The sequence below is a fragment of the Belonocnema kinseyi genome, chromosome 10 (assembly GCF_010883055.1).
Source record: "Belonocnema kinseyi isolate 2016_QV_RU_SX_M_011 chromosome 10, B_treatae_v1, whole genome shotgun sequence".
NCBI classification, from domain to species: Eukaryota; Metazoa; Arthropoda; class Insecta; order Hymenoptera; family Cynipidae; genus Belonocnema; species Belonocnema kinseyi.
The window spans coordinates 51,373,776-51,377,520 of record NC_046666.1 but is presented as its reverse complement, the minus strand read 5'-3'; the positions used below and the strand labels follow the sequence as shown (position 1 = coordinate 51,377,520).

The 3,745-nt window shown below is 29.8% G+C and overlaps 1 protein-coding gene across 1 annotated transcript in view; it reads left to right on the top strand.

The window, feature by feature from the left end:
• The first annotated feature begins 278 nt into the window (after window positions 1-278).
• Window positions 279-3,745, top strand: part of LOC117181112 (hornerin-like) — a 13,366-nt gene continuing 9,899 nt past the window's right edge. The window contains exons 1-3 of the mRNA XM_033373680.1: window positions 279-372; window positions 2,654-2,710; window positions 3,451-3,740. Of these exons, the coding sequence (XP_033229571.1) occupies window positions 324-372; window positions 2,654-2,710; window positions 3,451-3,740 (396 nt within the window). The 5' untranslated portion in view covers window positions 279-323. The remainder of the gene's footprint in view (window positions 373-2,653; window positions 2,711-3,450; window positions 3,741-3,745) is intronic.

The following is a 3,745-nucleotide window of genomic DNA, read 5'->3' as shown; positions in this document are numbered from 1 at the left end:
AATTTACAAAAGAATTTTGTTACTTTAATGCAAGTACGTTATTACACGAAACAGAAATGTATCAGAAATTTTTTTTCCATTATTGCAGAGTTAATGTGATGAGGAAGTATTATACTGGCAATGTTTTGTGAATATAGATTCTTCGTTTTTATCGTAGAACAAAAGTTTGACGATAAGAGGCTTTTTCCTACAATGGATATTTTGCATAAAATCACATAATAGATTCAAAAAGTGGGTATATAAGCTGCAGAAAATTTTAGTTTTTTATCCGTGTGCAAGCAGTTTAAATTTCACGGTCTCCTAAGTACTATTTTGAAGTAAAAATGAAGCTGTCTCTGTACCTCGTAGTATTAGCTACTATTTTCATTCATGGTAAGCAGCAAAATTTCATTTCAATTAAAAGTAGAAAGCTCTATACAATTATTCTTTTAATTATCCTCAAGTTAAAGCAAAGGCTAAATCGGTGTATTTTTCATATTATCCTGACAATTTTCCTGTGATCCCGGTCCTTATGATCCCTCTCTTTTTTCTCCCCCTTGTTTTCAGGTTGCTAGCATGTCAGTTTAGATATTTAAATTCCCACTTATTTTGCCGGGTTATTCTATTTCCTTTTTTGATGTTTAAGACGATTTAAGGGGCCTGGCTGGCACCCAAAATTACTACCGAATTATATACGTATATGCACCGGCGCTAGCATATACATATACGTATATCCGTAGTTAACTGATCTGCCATTCTCGAGGTGAAATAAACCACTTTCGCAAAATTTATAACCACTTTAATTATTTTACAATAATTGATTCTCAATTATAGGAAATTTATTACAGAAAATCCTTTGAAATTCCGCCAAGTATTTGGAAATCGTAAAAATCCAATGAAATAAGTAGAAATAATTTTTAATTTGCTGAATGTAAATTAAATTAAATGTATTTATTAAAGTTCTTTAAAAACATGTTAAAATCTCTATAAATTTTGAAATTCTCTTCCAATCCTGGCATATTTAATAAAATTCTAGATCTTTAGAAAATTGTTTAAATACCTTGAATATTTAAATTAAATTTAAATGATTGATTAAAGTTCTCTAAGAAAACAGTTCAAATTCATCCAAATCTTTCAAATGCTCAGAAATTAAATTTAAATCCTTTGAAGTTTTGTAAATCTCTGAAAATTCTTTGGAACACCTTAAAATCACAAAAAATATTTTCTTTAATAATCGTAAAAATATATTAAAATAAATATAAATCATTTGAAATCCCTTAAATAATTGCACAAAATATTTCGAAATATTTTCCAATTTTGTATTTATCTTTAAATTCTTTTGAATCTCTTGAACACCAACGAAATTCTTTGAAAGCCCTTGACATATTTATGTACTAATTAAGGTTCTATAAGAAGAAGTTAAAATCCCTATCTTTTTTGAATTTCTTTGCAATACCTACGGACATTCAGTAAAATTCTTTAAATATTGGAAAATGCCTTGTAATTTCTTGAAGTTCCTTGAGATATTTAAAATCAATAGGACTCTTTTGAAATTTATATCTTTAGAATGTAGGTCTCAATAATTATTTTAAATCCCTTAAATCTAGAAAATGAATTAAAATTATTCATTATATTTCTTTAAAAAAGAGCAGTTCATATACCTAACAATTTTTGGAATCCTTAGAGATCCTTGGAGATTTCCTTTTTTTCCGGAGTTTCTTAGAAATCTCTTAACATCTTTGGAAATCCTACAATATTTTTTTCAATCCTTTGACATTTCTCAAATCTCTCGAAATTCTTTAGAACATCTTAAAATCGCTGAAAATCTTTCCTTTGGAAATCGTAAAAACCTCTCGAAACTAATAGAAATGATTTGAAATCCCTTTAATATTGAAATTAAATTTAATTAATGCATTATTACTTATTATTACTATTATACTTTAAAAAACCTCAAAATAAGAATAACTTGATATTATATTTGTTTTGAAAAAGTATATTGAAATTTCCAGAAATCTTTTAATTTATTTCTTATTATTTTCAAATCTGCTAAAAATTTTTATTCTCTTGGAATTCTTTCGAATCCCTTGATATTACTTCAAGTCTTTCTTTTTTAAACCGTGAAAAATTATTAAAAGAAGTAAATCTCATTCAAAATATATCAAATAGAAATTAAGTTGAACGTATTCAATACATTTCTCTAAAAAAAATACGTTCAATTCTCCAGAAACCTTTAAAATTTCTTGTAATCCTTTATTGTTTACTCATATATTAATTTTTTTAAATCCTCTGGAAATCCCTTCAACTCTCTTGAAAACCTAAAACATTTTTTGAAATACCTAAAAATTCCGAGAAATGTTAAAAAATGTGTGGAATCCTCTAAAATCTCATGCAATTTTTCGAAATCTTTGTAAATTTCTTTAATTCCGTCGAGATATTTGTAAGTCTCTTGAAAACTGATTGATTATCGGAAAGTGTGTCAAATTAGAATATATATTACAGTTTTCGTATGATATTTGAACTGTATCAAGTCACAGTGGAATTTTTTGTTTTGAAAGTTCAAAAAACCGCTTTTCCAGAAAAACGCATCTAAAGTTTGGCAATTACTATACGCGCCATATTGTCATATGTTTTAGTAAATAAATTTTAATGAAAAGACGCTTGTTCTTTTTTTCAGCTAAGGCTGCTCCAGAAGTAAATTTCGATGCTCAGGAAAGCGTACAGAGATCTTCAGGTACAGTAATATTTAATAAACAAATTGATTTAGATAGTATTTGATGAATTAATCAAATATTCAAATTTTTGTTTGAAGGAGTTAGTCTAACTTCTGATTCGGAGTAATATATTTCGTGCTCATACAATTATTATGGTAGCCAGAGATTAGTTGTAAAATGGGAAAGAAGTTTAGAAAGTTAACCATTTATAATAAATAATGAACTCTGCTTGTGTACACTAAATTTTTCAAAACACAGTGTTTACACTGGGCGTAATGCGGGAGGGAACTTTAACTTTTAAATTTCGACTGTTCCTTTAAAGACCCAGTATACACACGAAGGGTTAAGTGTTGAAGTTCCGAATATTGATAATTGATGTACTTATTTAAAAGAACATGAAAGAAAATAAGATTTTAAACCCAAACTAATATTTATCTTGATCAATACTTTTGATGTTAGCACAAACCTACATATTCGGACCAACTACTATTTCGAAATTTCTATACAGGCATAAATCAGACTCGCCTAAGCTCGGCGGCGTTCGGATGTATTCGGCCGTTAGTCCCATTCACTGAGGCAGCGTGTTCACCAAAAATATGTGAATGTGTGAATGCTTCGTGGTGTAAATACTCCACGCTTGTCGACAGATTTCCAAGATTTCTAAGAGTTCCTCAAAGAGTTCTCCTAGGATTTCCAGCGCGGAAATCTGCGATTTTTAGACAATAGCCCCTCGAATGATCCTGATTAATTTTGATTCTAGGACAACATGAATGGGAACATAATGGTGCAGGAGATGGATCAGAAACCATATCCGAAAGTGCATTATCCCATGAATCAGCTAAAATAGGAGATGGTTCCTCAAACGGATCTGGTATGGCAGCTAACTCAAAAAAAAGCGGATCCTGCAGAGGAACAGGTGGTATGTCAGTGTCAGTTTGCAAATCAAGAAAGGAATCAGTTGAAGGACAAGGCGAACGAAACGGAATTCGAACTGTGACAATTGATATCTCAGGTAGCCAAGTAGCAGATCGTGGATCATGTAGTGGAAATGCTGG